The sequence below is a fragment of the Halichoeres trimaculatus genome, unplaced genomic scaffold (assembly GCF_033239565.1).
Source record: "Halichoeres trimaculatus isolate MK-OKI-2021-1 unplaced genomic scaffold, fHalTri1.1 fHalTri1_scaffold_11, whole genome shotgun sequence".
Taxonomy (NCBI): Eukaryota; Metazoa; Chordata; class Actinopteri; order Labriformes; family Labridae; genus Halichoeres; species Halichoeres trimaculatus.
In genome coordinates this window covers 19,198,562-19,213,393 of record NW_027437189.1, presented here as the reverse complement: position 1 = coordinate 19,213,393, position 14,832 = coordinate 19,198,562, and the positions used below count along the sequence as shown (strand labels likewise).

At 40.7% G+C, this 14,832-nt stretch overlaps 1 protein-coding gene across 3 annotated transcripts in view; it reads right to left on the bottom strand.

Moving 5' to 3' along the window:
- Positions 1 to 36: 36 nt before the first annotated feature.
- The window catches only part of phactr3a (phosphatase and actin regulator 3a), a 35,285-nt gene continuing 20,489 nt past the window's right edge, over positions 37 to 14,832 (bottom strand). The window contains exons 2-12 of one of the 3 annotated variants that reach the window (XM_074681069.1): positions 13,706 to 13,867; positions 11,075 to 11,241; positions 10,265 to 10,481; positions 9,466 to 9,694; positions 9,024 to 9,274; positions 7,756 to 7,909; positions 2,175 to 2,230; positions 1,690 to 1,751; positions 1,388 to 1,528; positions 1,052 to 1,128; positions 37 to 641 (exon numbers count right to left, since the gene is read on the bottom strand). In XM_074681069.1, the coding sequence (XP_074537170.1) occupies positions 626 to 641; positions 1,052 to 1,128; positions 1,388 to 1,528; positions 1,690 to 1,751; positions 2,175 to 2,230; positions 7,756 to 7,909; positions 9,024 to 9,274; positions 9,466 to 9,694; positions 10,265 to 10,481; positions 11,075 to 11,241; positions 13,706 to 13,867 (1,532 nt within the window). In that variant the 3' untranslated portion in view covers positions 37 to 625. Of the gene's footprint in view, positions 642 to 1,051; positions 1,129 to 1,387; positions 1,529 to 1,689; positions 1,752 to 2,174; positions 2,231 to 7,755; positions 7,910 to 9,023; positions 9,275 to 9,465; positions 9,695 to 10,264; positions 10,482 to 11,073; positions 11,242 to 13,705; positions 13,871 to 14,832 lie in introns of all 3 variants that reach the window. The other 2 variants (XM_074681067.1, XM_074681068.1) reach the window with 2 other exon arrangements.

Sequence of the window (14,832 nt, the reverse complement as noted above, 5' to 3'; positions counted from 1 at the left end):
GTGAGAGAAGCAGTTCTTATAAAAGACCTTGTATTTTGAAGACAAGTAGTGCTTACAAAGGTATTTCTCTTTTCAGTGAAGACATTGATGGTCTCATTCAGATTGACATACTGTATGTACAGTTTATATCAAATTCATCCCCAGTACCCTCTCCCCCGACTGCACAGTCCAAGTGACACATTATTCATCAGTTAAGAAAAGGTGAAGCTGGTCACATGCACAACTTCCTCCCACTACACGGGTTCACACTGCCTCGTCAAAGGAGTCCATGAAATAGTACAAAAGAAAAACAAAAAAACAACACTGACTGAATGAAAAAAATGTTTTTTTCCTCCCCTCTCCTCCTGAGAGTCAGAGGCTCCTCCAAAGTTCTTCTTCCACCAGCCAGCTTTCCATAAGGCGACGTTCTGTAGTCTCCAGGACACACTGCCGCAAACCATCCTCTCTCCCACACCCATCCTCTCATACGATATGATATGACAGTCCAGGGTGCTGGAAGAATGTTAAGGACACGCTGAAGACCAGGAGGCTCCAGGCTCTTTAAACCGTCCTGGCTGAGCAGCTTCAAGCAGCTCCAGAAAATTTCCCAAGCTCAGCATTTCTTCACAGAAGAAAGTCCCTGCTTTCACGGCCGGTGGAACCTGGAGGGACAAACAGGCAGAGAAACCATGAGTAAAGGAGAGCAGAGGGTGCCTTTGTCTCCATACTCCTTTTATTGCAGACATGCAGCTATTTTTAGCCCTCGTTAAACGTGCTGATGTTTTTTCAAAGCCACCCTCCCTCTCGGTCACTGTTACAGCATGTGAGGCCCCCTTTTTTCTCAAAGCTCAGCCAAGGACACCCTAGCATTTATCACTTCTCCCTGCTCGGTAGCACGAGCCCTCCAGAGGACACCCTCCCCCAGTTTAGGAGCGCTCCCATCTATCTTTAGCTCCTCAGCACTCTGCACGAGCACAGAGAGCTATATTTAGAACCCTGCTGCCTAGAATAGAGCAAAACATGCTTCCCCCCATCACACGCTGAACACAGACATGCTTTTCACAACACTGACCTCGTTAGGTGTTTGCTGGAGGCATGCACTTCCATCTCAGTGCTTTTAAACTCGTTCAGCTCTTTTCGGATGGCAGCCTGTGGGGAAGAGGAAAACGGGCATTAGAGCATTCCCTAAGTACATGCCAGGCCAGTAGGGTGCTGCTGCCTTTGAACAGCAAAGTAAAAGCAGTCACAAAAACTGCAGAGAGCAGATCTCAGAATAAACAGGCTTCACATTTTAGGAATTTTGTTATTGGACTAAAGTGACAATGACAGGTCACACAAGACTGACACTTCTGTTTGTCTTACAAATGTACTTTTTTTTTTTCACAAAGGCAAGTTTATTCCAACACACCTTGTCTGCGGCTGAGAGCCGGGTCCAGGGCTTGTCTGCTCTCCTGTCATAGTCCTGAGCTTTGGCCACCTCCACATAGTCACTAAAACGGATCAGAATCTTTCTGTCTCGAAGTTCGTCTACTGTTGGCCGCTGGTTGAGCTGGAACACAACAGGTTGAACAAAGACTTAAGACACATGCCTCTTGTCCATTTGAGTTAAACAGTCCCCAATTTACATTACACTTGAAATAGTCGTACTGTATTTAAGCTACACATTTTTCATTTTCCAAACAAAAAAAAAAATCTTGTCAATTTTCTTACTTTTCTATTTAGTCTTTGTTTGATCTCCCTCCTCTCCTCTTGCTCTGTCTGGTCGTTTCTCTCTGGGGAAAAGAAAAAAAAACAAAATTATAAATTCACTTTTTAATATATATTTAGTATTTTAAAAGAAAAAAAACACAGCTTTTTTTGACGGTAAAGAAGCCTTTATTTATCACTGAAACTGTAGTACCACTGAAGTGTAGCACACATGTAAACCATGTCATGCCATGCCATGTTAGTCTTTGTAGTTCAGCTCTCATCACCTCTAACAGGGTTCAGTGTGAGGAGGCAATGTGCACTCAAGCGAGCTTTAGCTGCTGAATAATGAACAACACTTGGCATTCCCAGCTATTTCTGAGCAGTCTTGCCCCCGTTTAGTGTTAAAGTTTAAATATATTTGCTGTGTACTGTTTATCCTAAACGTAACTGATGAGTAGATAAAGACACAAGAGTTCTTAAACAAAAGTCGCAGTGTGTGAACTTACGTTTCAGGATGTTCCGACTCTCCAGCTCCTCCACATTCGGTCTCTGGCTCAGCCTCCTGCGGAGAAACACCAAAACCACGTTTTGAACCATTTTCAGTTGAACTGTCCCCCTCGCTCTCCTAAACCGGCTGTAGTTTCTTCACTGTGCGCGTTCTCGATAGGAATCCCCTATGTCTCCATCTCGCATCCAAACCACGGCTGTGCTGCTTTGACAGAGGCGCTCCCCACATCTGGAACAGTCAAAGAAGCGCTAATTCTCCTGTTTGAGAATTCTCTACCGAGTTAGTTCTCGGTTTCGAGATGCTGCATTTCAGGTGCAGACGCTGGTTCGTGTAGTCTGCTCCTCCACTGCAGCTCCTTTACTCTACTACCGGCTCAGACTACGAGCGCTTTTCAATTGGGTCGTGATGGGCTGCCTGGGCGAGACTCCTCTAGTTTCCCTGGTTACTGCATGCATAATGAGAAGGGGGCGGGGCCTAGCAGGCTCCCCACTCACGGCATCCCCAGCCTCCTTCAGGTCTACACTGGGCTACTGGCACACTCATTTACACACACTGTTGCATTCCCCCTTTTATTTTTTTTTCTCATTAAAAAGAGGAGCATCACTTGAACACAGAGTGAAATACTGATAGTTTAAAAATACTGTTACCTATTTAATGCTGCTGCAATGCTACTTTACCCAATAATCAATCCATTTTGAACATACAGATCACTCATAGTACATTTGTTTCAAGCTGTTACACTCCCCTACCATCAAAGCCTCCCAAAGGTCTCCAAAATCCAATGTTTTCCCTCACTCCTCTGAACTATTCATTTTGTATAAATAATAAATGTGAGCTGCACAACAGCTTTGGACAGCGTGAGGCACACCCCACAGCACACCTCCAGAGGTGGAAAGGACAGAGCAGGCAGAATGCTGCCACACAGCAGGACTCTTTTTATCTCCTCACTCAGGGTGACGCTGGATACTTTATAGTTATGTCCTTTCATGGATCAAAGTTAGGTCATACCCTCTGAGACCTGACTGCAAAGGTGGTGTGGGCCTGTCAGTGTGTGTGGCTGGGCAGCAGGGCACTGGATGGCTGATATTTAGATAAACACGTTTGATTACAAGTTTGACCATTTACTTACAGAAGACACTTGCAGTAGTAGTAAGCAGATACCTATTTGTTTACACCATGAACTGACATGGGAATAAAAATGAAAGCTTGGTGAAAAAGTTACATCACCTCTTCAGACGTCTACAAAGTAATGCGCACAGACAGGCAATCAATATGTGTTCACAAGTACATATGTTGCGAGACATTAGGGAACAGTCTGAGGATGCGTTCAATAGATTGACTTCAAAGGAATACAATGGGAATTTGCCCTCAACAATTTCAGAGCTCTGTGGATAATCACTTCCTCAAATTTGTTCAGCCCCCCACCTCCACTGTGTTTTTATGACCCTGCATAAGGTTTCTTTTCTTATCTCAGTGGTTTACTTAGATAAGAAGTTGAATCTCATCAAGAGTGGAACGGCCCATTAAAACGCTTCCCCGCTTTTTGATAAACAAAGTTACTCAACAGGCTCTTTTCCTATTACATTTTAAATAGATGAAACGGAAAATCACTCGCAAAGCCCCAGCGAATACAAGCATCCACTGTATTATTGACCTGGTCGCTGAGTTGCTTAGCAACAACACTTGGTATCTTTGAGACACTGGAGTACTCCCACAGACATTCTCACTTCTCCCTAGCAACACACTAATGGAGATTTTACTATCGAGTCGTGTGTGCCATACTCAGAATCTGTCTATTTTTAGAAACAGCAGGTTTTTTTCGCGCACGCTACTGAGCTCTATTTTGGGAGCATGGCCACTGTTTTGTTCTGGGAAACCAAATGAATCACAAACCCTTTCCCCATGTGCTGCTTTCAAGTGTGAGAAGACATTTTTTTCGGGAAGAGGTGAAACATCTCTACATGAGATCAACACGTTGACTCATCGCCCCGGTTTCTGCTCCCAAGTTTTACTCCAAAAGTTAAGAAAGGTATCCCCAGAATATCATGATGACGCGTCAACGCCTGTTGGTTTAAGGGTTTCCGCTTACCGCTCAGGATGCGCTGTGATGAAACAAGTGGAAATAGAAAGTCTGTACTAAGCGACTCAGCGAGCCAAGAGACAAATGACAATTTCAAACAAAGAATAAAACACCAGTGGGTGAGTGGGTGGCAGAGACTTTCAGTCTTTTATCTCAGCTGCCAACTGTGCTGAAAGACAAAAATGGCCATTCCCAGCATTCTTCCCTTTTCATGTACAGTATCCAACCCCCACCTGCTCCTCCCATCTATTATTTCTGCTGATCTAACCCTGACAACACATTTGTGGAGAGAAGGGAGTGCATGAGGAGATGCATTATTGAACAGTGTCAGGGACTAAGATTAGAAACAGCGGAGTGCGGCTGTAGCAGGAGTGCCAGGCTGGGAGTCTCTAAAGATAGAAAGGTCATCTATCACTGACACAATGAATAGACAAGGTGTCATTATCCGCTATGAGCACTGATGGTGTTTTCTGCATGATCGGCAGCAAATATCACAATCAGGTTTCACTGTGAGCTGCAGATAGGACAGAATAAAGAGTGGATTGAATCTACTGTGCGAGGCTCCCAGAGAAATCCAGAGGAGTGTTTGATGAATTGTTTTGTCATTCGGTATGAATTCCCGAGGGGGAATGAGCTTCGTTCCTCCCAACTCTTCACGATTCTGAGCTATTTTTAGAAAGGAGTTCCTCCTAAAATGCCTTCAATTTATGCACATGCTGTAGGATTAAAACACATTGTCTTGCACATGTTAAACACTGTTGTTAGATAATTTCCTCACTTCTTCAGAGCCTTGGGGCCTCTCAGCTGTCAGGAGTGATAATTACTCAGATAAATCAGATCAACAAATGTAAGAGCTGCAGTGTTCTGAGGCCTTTAACACTGAAAGTGTCTCATCACGAACACATTTTATAAAAGGTTTTAAAGAGGTTTGTTTATCCTCTCAAGAGCATTAATCAAGTTTGCATTCGTGACAATAGTAAACACCTGTAAATCAAAGAGTGTGAGTCAGTTGAATCCTGTCATATCTGGAGCCAGATCTTTACATAATGAGCGGTTTCTCACTGCCTGTAAAACAGAGACCCTGCTGGCTCTTACGCAAGCAGCAGTCGTGCCCTGTCCTCATCCTTCTATAAACTGTATGCTTGTGAGCTTGTGACCAATGCTACACCTTTTCTCAAACAACTATAAGATTCTTCCTGTTGCTAAGAATGGATCAGGGGGGAGGAGAGGGGGTATTCTTAGTTGTCTCACAGACAGTTGATAAATCTTCTTCTGCTGAAAGTGTGGGTGGTGTTCTGTTCTTGGCTGCTATTGCCGAGAATGTTACGTAACGCAGAAGTGTGCCGCTGTTTGATATGATGGTGTTAAAGAACGCAGGTCTTGTGACACATTCACACACACAAGACTGTTGCTGTTTGTCTTTGAAGGCTTCTCTGTTTCATTAGCATAAAAAAACTGTGTATTGATGTCCAAACATGAAAGCACAAACACCAACATTAACAGAGCGTTGAATCCTGGAAGCAGAGTGAGTTTGTACTTGCTACCTTCCGGAAATTGTGAAAAGTCCTGCCTTTGAAAGCATCCTGGAATTAGCTCCCTATTTTTATTTTGGGATTTCAAGGGTGGCTGTGGTGGTAGCTAGTAGAGTAGTCCTCTCTTAATCGGAAGGTTGAGGGTTCAATTCCAGCTCCTGCAGTCACATGCCAATGCCCATAGATATGAATGTGTTTGATATAGGGCTGAACGTTTTTGAAAAATAATCTAATTGCGATTTTTTGGGACCACTATTGCTATTGCAATTTAGCATGTGGTTTTTTGGGGGGGTGTTTACTGAAAACATGCAATAAACCCTTCCATAGTATGACCAACACAACAAAGGATGCTGTCAACCTACAAACATTTTTTTCCTGTAGGCCAGGCCTACATGTTATAATGAAATGAGATGAACTGATGCATGAATTGATATGAATAACATATCTTTAACTATTAAAATCACAGTAGAATATTGACTGATTGAACTTCAAGCCTTCTAGAAATGTAATAAAATTATCATGAATTACCTGAAATTAAATCGGAGAAAGGAACAAAGCTCTACAGAACAAGAGGCCTGGTACAAACAATAATATGAAAAATAAATATGAATCCTCTCTTCTATGAATATCACACTAAATAAAGAGCAGAAATGTAAATAAGACCAAATCTGTGGCTCAACCACTGAAGTATGTCAACATGTAGAATGTACTTTTTTACAAAATGAAAAAGAAACTGTGTGAAAATAAATATAAATATTTATTGTATAAAAATCTTACTGATCTGTCATCAGTAACAAAACACAAACTCAAGTAAATGCATTTTGATTTTTTTTTTTTTTAATTGCAGCCATTGCGATTCGAAAATTGCACTCTATTACATTGTGATGTCGGTTTAAATTTGATTAATCGTTCAGCCCTAGTTTGATAAAACAATAGAACTCTCCATCATCAGTGTGTCAATGTGTTGTGGCCAAGTGAAAGACATAAGTGTAAAAGTGGTCAGAAGGAAAAGGAAAACACCATAAAAAATTACTGGCCTATTTACCATTTCTGGAACTTGATTTTTTAGAAAGATGAAATATTTATTCACACTTTGATTTTTCTCTGTCCTCAACAAAATTTCAGCAGGGATGCTTGCCAGTGCGTGGATTGGCCTCAAGTAAAACACCCAATCAGCAAATTACATGAGTGCAGTGCAAACACATCGTAAAGTAAATACAATTTTTCTCCCTTTTCCTTCTGTCTGTTGTTGTGTAACTGACAAAATTAAGCGTTTAGATTTACAAAATGCCGAATATGCATAGCATTTCAAGTGCATCTGTCCTCCCATCTGTCTTTGCTTTGTTACTCCATAGTTACTCCATATCTAAAATCTCATCCTTCTGTTTTTTTTTCCTTCAGCATTTGGGAATTTGTGTCAATGTTTCACTTGATTTTTACCTAACTTTTATCTTTTGCTTTTACATTAGTATTCTGTGTTCTCTCTGTCGAGGACCCATTTTAATCATGTTTACAATGAATCTTTCATTATCATGATTAACTGATTCATTCTAAATATGTTGTGAAATGTGCTTATTAGACTAACAGACTCATTTGAGATTCAAATTCCAGGTTGTGTTACTGCTAATGGGAAGATATAGTCCTTTTCCACTGCTTGTACTTTTTCTCTGCAAAGTGTCTTTAAATAAAAACAGATATTAAGCTTATTAAGAAATTTACAGCAGACATAATGGTCACTGGCAAGATAGACTGAAGGACAAAAAAATCATAAAGTAGCAGCAGCAAACAAAATAATGCCTTTGGTGGACACAGCCCCTTCAAAGAAAACTGTCACAACATTATATTTTTAACTGGCTTCTTTCTAATCTTTCATTAGTGGTTTGCTGTTGTGATTTCAGGTAATACATCCATGTAACTCTAGAAATCATATGGAAGATATAGAATGCGGATGAGATCTCATTACTTACTTGGCAAGTTTCATCTCAATCTGCTGGCGGATCTCCTGGCGCTCCTGGTCGCTCCTCGCTGGGAAGATGTTCCTGTCCTCCAGCTCCTGTTTGCTGGGTCTGTTTCGTAGTTTGACAGCAAGCAACTCCTTCCTTAGCCTGCGAGGAAGTGTGCCTGCACACAAGTAAATACACAAGTGCATTATTACACAGGAAAGTACAGCTTGTAGTACAATTTCTCTTAGGAGGATAGATTTATAGAGATGCCATTGCTTTAATTTCTTACTTGATTTACACTCCATCCCATTTTTCCAGGTTTTTAAAACAAGTTAGGGACCTGTATTGCTCTGTTTTGTGGTACACATGCATAAATAACAGCATGATAAACTGGCAAGTCATCTCATGACCTTGTGACTGGGAATTTGTTCTCCTTGTTATGTAATGTTTTGTCACAGAAACAATACTAGCCTTCATGTTGAAAAATGTTTGAGGTCACCCATACTTACATCTGAATGTTTACTCAGTGTTTACACTCTTATTAGCTCAGTTTTAGTCTCCACCAGCTCCTCAGGTAGATACATTCTCTTTGGATGCCAAGTTCTCTGAGGTACCCAGCTGACAGATGCTATTTTTTTTTTTAGATTTTTGAGAGTTACTTTCTAATACTGTTGAAAGACCATCATTTTTAAGAGTCAATGAGAATGAGTCTGAATGACAAAGCTGTGGGACCTAGAATTAATAACAATGAACTAATAGATGCTAAAAATGCTCAATCAAGTTTGACAGAACTGCTTTGTTGATGCTCCTGGTTGTGTGAAATTCACCAAATGATTAATACAACGCCAAAGTCAGGGCCCAGTAGTTCTGAGGACTAAAAAAAGTAGTGTAACTAACTCGCTAGCAACTGCTATAACAATTTCAAGGCTGGTCTGTTGAATACTGAGAACATGCCATGTCATTTTGCCCTCGTAAGTGTAATAAAATCATTTCAAGGAAACTGGCGTGATGGCCTCGCGGTCTAGAATGTTCCCCATAAGGTTTGCCCTCAAGCAGGTAGCTTCAGTTCGAATCTGGCCTGTGGCTTGTTCTCCGCACATCACTCCCCACTCTCACCCTGTTTCCTCCCCCATCCACTGTCCTATCCTTTCTCTGGTTAAAGGCTTGGAAAAAAATTAAGAAAATGTACAAATCCACATTTTATAGTAAATCCATTATACTAATACAGAGCAAAAACAATCAAATTCTTTCAAACATCTATTTCATTAGTGTGCTTAAGCTCTGTTACCCACCGGATATGACGGAGTCGTTCCAGCCGTCCAAATCATTGGGGAGGCCTGAGGTGTTGGAGAAGCAATGGTCCAGCCGCACGTTCTCCTTGTTCTCCTCCGCCTCCTTTTTGGGCCAGTCAGACCCGCCACCTACCACACAGCTGCCCAACAAGGACGATGTGTGCTGGTTCTCTGAGCTGCAGGAGCGAGAGAGCCGACCATCAGAGCACCACAGCCGGGGAGGTGAGCCCTGCTCACATCCCTCATGGACACTAAGAGGACACAGGAAGGGGAGAAATGTAGGACTGATGTCAGTAGCTGTTAGAGGAGTTGAGAATAACAACAGTAATGGAAGGTTTAAGGTATGCCTTAAGATCAGCTCCACACCAGTTTCAAAGCATCACATTGTGATAGTTCAGTCTGAGGGAGGAGGCTGTTCTGGGAGGTCAATCTGAGGACTCACCTCTCCTGTCTATTCTTAGAAGCAAAGGCTCTTTGCAGTTCTTCCATGATACAGCTAGGGGGCATAGGAGGGTGTATCATGTTGCCTAGGTGTGGGGACCCTGACGGGTTTGCCAGGGGCCCTCGTAGTGGTAGGGTAATTGAAGCCATGCTCTCTGTGGCCCTGGGAAGAGGCTCCTTGGGGAGGTAGGAGTTTGGGAGGTGAGTGGGGAGCGACACAGGGCCTGAATCTGGAAAAGAGAGAAGGAGAAAATTAAACCACTACAAAGAAACAAAGTAAAGGAAATTTTCAACAGCTACAAGAAAGAAGAATGTTGTTTTATCTTTTGTCAAAAAGCCATACTGAAACATGAAAATCACAAGTTCAGCAAAATGACCATCCACAGGGTCTCTAAAATGAGCAAAAGAGTTAAAGAAAACTGAAGTTTGAACACAATGCCCCACTTTAGCTGTGGTGTTTTATCCTCATACCAATATTTTTGCAAGGTCATGCAGGCAGGAGTGTTTTAATCAGTACATGGAAAAAGTATTTGAACCACTTACTCCACTTTACTTGCAAAGAAAATCTTTCACCAGGTATTGAACTACATCTTTATGCAAACAAAAAGTCTTAAGTTCTCTCTATAGCGTGTAGACAGCCCAGTGCCATCAAAGCAGATGGATTACACATTTACCAAAGCTAAACTAGCGTAACATGGAAGGTGAAACACCATTCTTCTAACAGTGTCTCATTTAGTTTGATACAGCCATTGTGTGAATGTTCATTAAGTGTGCATCGTACAGGAAATGCAAACACCCACCATCTCCAATACTCAGCTGGGGCAAATGTTTTGGAGGTACTTGTGGTGGAGATGTTCCCGTCGGGACTTCCTCTGCTGGTCTTTCCTCCATCTGTTCCCCCACATCCCGCAGCCCCTCAGGTAAATCCCCAGAAGAGTTCAACTCCTCTGCTCCGTCCTCCTGCGGTAGTAATGCATTGTCCTCCACCTGATCACAGTCCTGGGGAGGGGCAGCTACCGCCGAGGAGGAAGGGGAAATGTACATATAATTAAGTTAACTGCACAGAATACTGATTTATTATTTGATAAATCATGTTGTATGTGAAAGGATGACTTCACATAATGACTGTTATAATAAAGGCTGGATAACAGTGTTTATATTTTTCTTGATTAAAATGTAGTTTTGCACACTCCTGACCACACTGTGAATAAAAACAGACATTTAGCTGCATTGGTCTGTCTCTGCTGCCCTCTAGTGGAGAAAGTTTATAGAACTCATTCATAAACTGTTCGATCAGAGAACTCAACGGTTTTCTGGGTCAAATTAAAATCAGTATTACATGTAAGTTTATGATGCCTGCAATTTTAGAATCAGGACCATTTCATGTATTTGTCTTTCGTTTGTAGAAAACTTTACAAATCATCTTCAGCATTCTGGCTAAGTTTTTTTATTACAAACCACAACAGTACTTTCATATTTATCTACTACTTATGTAAGATAAAGACACCCTTCTGCTTATAATTCAGTTTTTCTCTTCCACCCAATGCTTTTGCAGCTCTATAACAGCCATATGTGAGTTTACAGTGAGTGTTTGGAGGGACTGTCTTACCAGGTGGGGGCAGCTCCTCGTCAGGACCGAGGTACTCCACACTGCTGACTGTGAGGTTTGTGTTTAAAGACCCCCCGAATCCACCGAGCAGGACTGTACCATCTGAGCAGCAGCCCCCAGTGGGGGAGTTTGGGTCGTGGCATAGAAGACTGCTAGATAATGCTACATCTGTGGGAGGGGAGAAAGGTGTGTAGCTGTCAAGGTTGCTGCAGGATATTCACATACATCACTTCCATATGCAAAAGGTGACCTCTTGAATTGATGATAAACCTCCTTGAGCCTAATCTCTTGATTATCTCTCTTTCCCGAAAAGCTGATCTTGTCACAACAGGAGTCCCCTCTGAGATCATTCTACTTATTTTTGAGTCTCGCCTTTTTATTTTGGTGCAAATGATTCAGCTGTTTCAACAAATACAACTGGACAGGAAAAGGTTTGTTGAAGACACTCCTGTATAAATAAATTAAGTCTAATAAATGTGTATTTTCTTTTTCATCTTTTTCAAAGAGTGAGAAAATTAGCCATGGAAAGAATGTGCAGCATTATCATTCACCTCTAAGCAAATCCTGTGTGCTAGCAGAGTGAGAGCACCTACGTAAGGACAGACTGACAAACCCTGCAGCAGTCCTATGATGTGACCAACACATTTCCCAGAATGACATTCAGTCTTTGTGTCACCTTGAGTCAACAGCACTCTCCATTACAGCAAGAGCATCACATTTAGCCTTGTGTCCAGCAAATATAACAGTAGACATTGTGCTGGGACCTGCTATCACTGCTTTTAAGAGGACTCACACAGGGTGACTGTGCAAAGAGTGAATACACAACCATTGAACCGCCAAACGATTTGAATCTGGATTAGAGAGTGCTGTAATTTTCAGGTTTCTAGATAAATAAATCAGATTAAAAAAATTACATTTCAGAGGATTTGTTTAAAGTTTGGGGATTTGAGCCTCAGCTTTTGTTTCCTATGTGCTACATTTGTGTCATGTTGCAAAACTATGGACCTATTTTAATGATAAGTAAGCATAATAACTACAAAATAAGTACATGAATAAATAAAATCCCACTGCAGTTTTTTGGTAATTTGTCTAAAACCCCTGACCATCTTGTTGGGAAATATTCTGTGTGATGTTAAACGAATAGATGAGCGGTAAGAACGAGGTTTGTCTTGTGTAACAGCTGGAAAACTCTATTGCAGTTTTGTTTGTGCTATTTAAAAATAAGAATAAGAAAAACGATTTCAAGAATGGTTGAAATGTTGGAAGATTAAAGTTATAATCTTACAAAAACTGTTCATACTAATTTAAGTCTTGACATTAAGAGAGTTAATAGTTAATTCATGATACAAAAAAGTTGTAACTGTAGACAGATGCTAATCCATGTAAATGCCAGGACGGCCAGCTGTTGCACAGGGTCCTAATATTTTTGACACTGTGATGTTAATGAGCATATTTGATTCATATTTTGGACAATATTTATAAAAATATTTAAGTACAGTATGGATAGACTCATTTCAGCAGCTGCAGGCAGCTGTCTCAAAACAGCACACAGGGTAACCACTAAGAATTAAAACATTTTTCAAGAGCAGTTTATGACTCTATTCTTCAAACATCATCAGTTAAATCCCCAAATACCACAGCTTTATCCTCACTGTAATACTATTTTGATTTTATGATATTGCCAGTTACTTTTTGAAATCATAATTTAGTTTTGTTTCATTTTATTTTGATGTATGATGATCATCAGAAATGACTTAATTCACACAGTAAAAGCAAGAACCACCACACGAATTCATTCTCATAAATTAATTTATTATATTTGATACAGAAAAACATAAAAAGTTGTCTGTGTGGATCTTATTTATCTATTTATCCTCATAATTTTTGAACTTATGCTATTTAAAGGCATTGAATCTTAATCTTTTAGGGAAAATATATATTTATCTAACTTTTGATCTGTTTTAACTACAATTTATCTTATTTACTTCACTTCTTCTATCAGCTTTTTATTTCTGTTCTGTAAAGTTTTAGTTTTACATCAATTTCTCTTTTACTGCTTTAGTGTTTTAGTATTTCATTTTTTAAATTAATTTATTTCATTTTTTTTATTTCATTTATTTATTTATTTCATTTTTTTATTTTATTTATTTTATTCTTTTATAAATGAAAATTGATACAAAGAAAAAATAAAAGATCCCAAAACTGAATGAAAAGGAGCGGAAAGAAGAAAAACTCGTATTGTATCTGCCCCTTCTTTCACAAGATCCAAATCAAACAATCACATAACATTATCATAATGTTGTTGTTTTTTTTTAATTTGGTCGTTGTTGTTTTTTTTCTTGAACTGAGCATCTTACTTTACCCCCAGTGTTTCCTCATTAAGTGTTTCCAAAGTTTCTCAGTTCATCTGCTTAGACTTTAATTATCTTGTGTTCGCCTTGTGCACAAGGGGGTGTGGGTTGGTGTGTTGGGGGTGGAGGGTTGTATGTTGATGTGTGCGCTCATGGGGAGTTGTATTTTATAAATAAAGTCTGATTGATTGATTTATTTGTGAAAATGTGTACCTTGAAATAGTACCACCCACTACACCACTACACCACTTCACCCTGCGCCCACGCATACAGCTCCATACCTGTGGAACTCTGCTTGAGCTTCTCATTTTTCTTTTTTCTCCATTTCCAGGGTTTGAAGATGCGCCCCAGGGTGGCCAGCTTGCTGTTACGTCGGATGGGTGGAGTGTGTACCCCGGTCACCAGGCAGCCGGTCCTCAGCACCCTCTGCTGGTCAACTAGATCTACTACAGGGATAGTGGAGTTGGAGAAGAGGCCCAGACAAGGGCGGGGAAATTCAACAGGAGGATGAGTATGGGTAAAGACAGAGAGGAAAAGAGGAGAAAATGAAGGGGAAGTGTGTCGCAGTGCAGAAGTGGAATTTGACGACATGCAGGGATGAGTAAAAATGTGGAAAAAGAGGGTGAGAGGAGACAAGAGAAACAGGGAGAAGGAGAAACCAGAGCACAATTAGTATGCTCACCTTACTGAATAAACCATGATGGACTCCAAGTGCTGTGAAAAGATTGAATTAGAGGGACTAATTTGATCACAGCACACTCCCTCATGAATGCGAGCCCCCTCCCACTGAGCCATACGTCATTTTTCACAGTAAATAAACTCTCAGGCCCAATTTGAAAGGAGCAGAATGAACACAGACAGCCTCATAAGATTACAAAAAGATCCATTTCCCCAGAGACCAACAGGTGTGCCAACAGCACTGCTTTCTCAGAAACAGCATTAGACTCCTGGTAAGAAACAGGGCTGAGAGTTTTTCATTGTGTCACCCCTCCTTTTTTTCTAATACACTTCATGTTCTCATGTCATTGCTCTCACAGGACGGATGTCTCCTGGAGGGTTCAGTGTTTCTTGGAGATACATCATAAAACAGGCACAAACATGGGCTGCATGCAGTGTGTTTTAATCATTCCATCTCATGAGACTATCTTGCAATGCAATAGCTTAACGACATGCTCTTGTGTTTGTTTGGTTTGAGTGCAGATACTGAAAAGAATACCCCGTTCCACCCAGATACTACCAGTTAATTGCCTCAGGATATGAATGGAAAAAAAGAGTAGGCAGCAATCAACAAGCACGGTTGATAAGATTAAACTGAAATAATATAGAAGCAGTTCCTTCTTGCTCAGAGACCCTTTTTGGCTCAAGATTTAACTTCTATTCCACTGAATGATGGTTGTGACTCATATCA